The sequence below is a fragment of the Mesitornis unicolor genome, unplaced genomic scaffold, assembly GCF_000695765.1.
Source record: "Mesitornis unicolor isolate BGI_N332 unplaced genomic scaffold, ASM69576v1 scaffold32921, whole genome shotgun sequence".
NCBI lineage: Eukaryota > Metazoa > Chordata > Aves > Mesitornithiformes > Mesitornithidae > Mesitornis > Mesitornis unicolor.
Genome location: NW_010162287.1, coordinates 1633 through 1970, shown reverse-complemented (window position 1 = coordinate 1970; position 338 = coordinate 1633). Strand labels below are relative to the sequence as shown.

The 338-nt window shown below is 61.5% G+C and overlaps 1 protein-coding gene across 1 annotated transcript in view; it reads left to right on the top strand.

Annotated features, from left to right (window-relative positions):
* TLN1 (talin 1) overlaps positions 1-338 on the top strand; it is a gene marked incomplete at its 3' end in the record, with an annotated part of 13388 nt that overhangs the window by 11421 nt on the left and 1629 nt on the right. The window contains exon 19 of the mRNA XM_010193581.1: positions 84-250. Within this exon, the coding sequence (XP_010191883.1) occupies positions 84-250 (167 nt within the window). The remainder of the gene's footprint in view (positions 1-83; positions 251-338) is intronic.

The window sequence follows — 338 nt, the reverse complement described above, 5'->3', positions numbered from 1 at the left end:
CCAGCAGGGAGTGTGGTGGATGGGGAGCTACTGGGGAGCCCATGGAGCTTACTGACAGGCTACCCCCTTCCTTTCTGTCCCAGGGGAAATGGTGCGTCAGGCTCGTATTCTGGCCCAGGCCACCTCTGACCTTGTCAATGCCATCAAAGCCGATGCGGAGGGAGAGACAGACCTGGAGAACTCGCGCAAGCTGTTGAGCGCGGCCAAGATCCTGGCTGACGCTACTGCCAAGATGGTAGAGGCTGCAAAGGTCAGTGGCACAGGGAAGGACTGGTGCTGGCTCCAGCCCCTGGCCCCATCCGAGCCATCGGCTTGGTGTTGCAGAGGGGGCGAGTAGC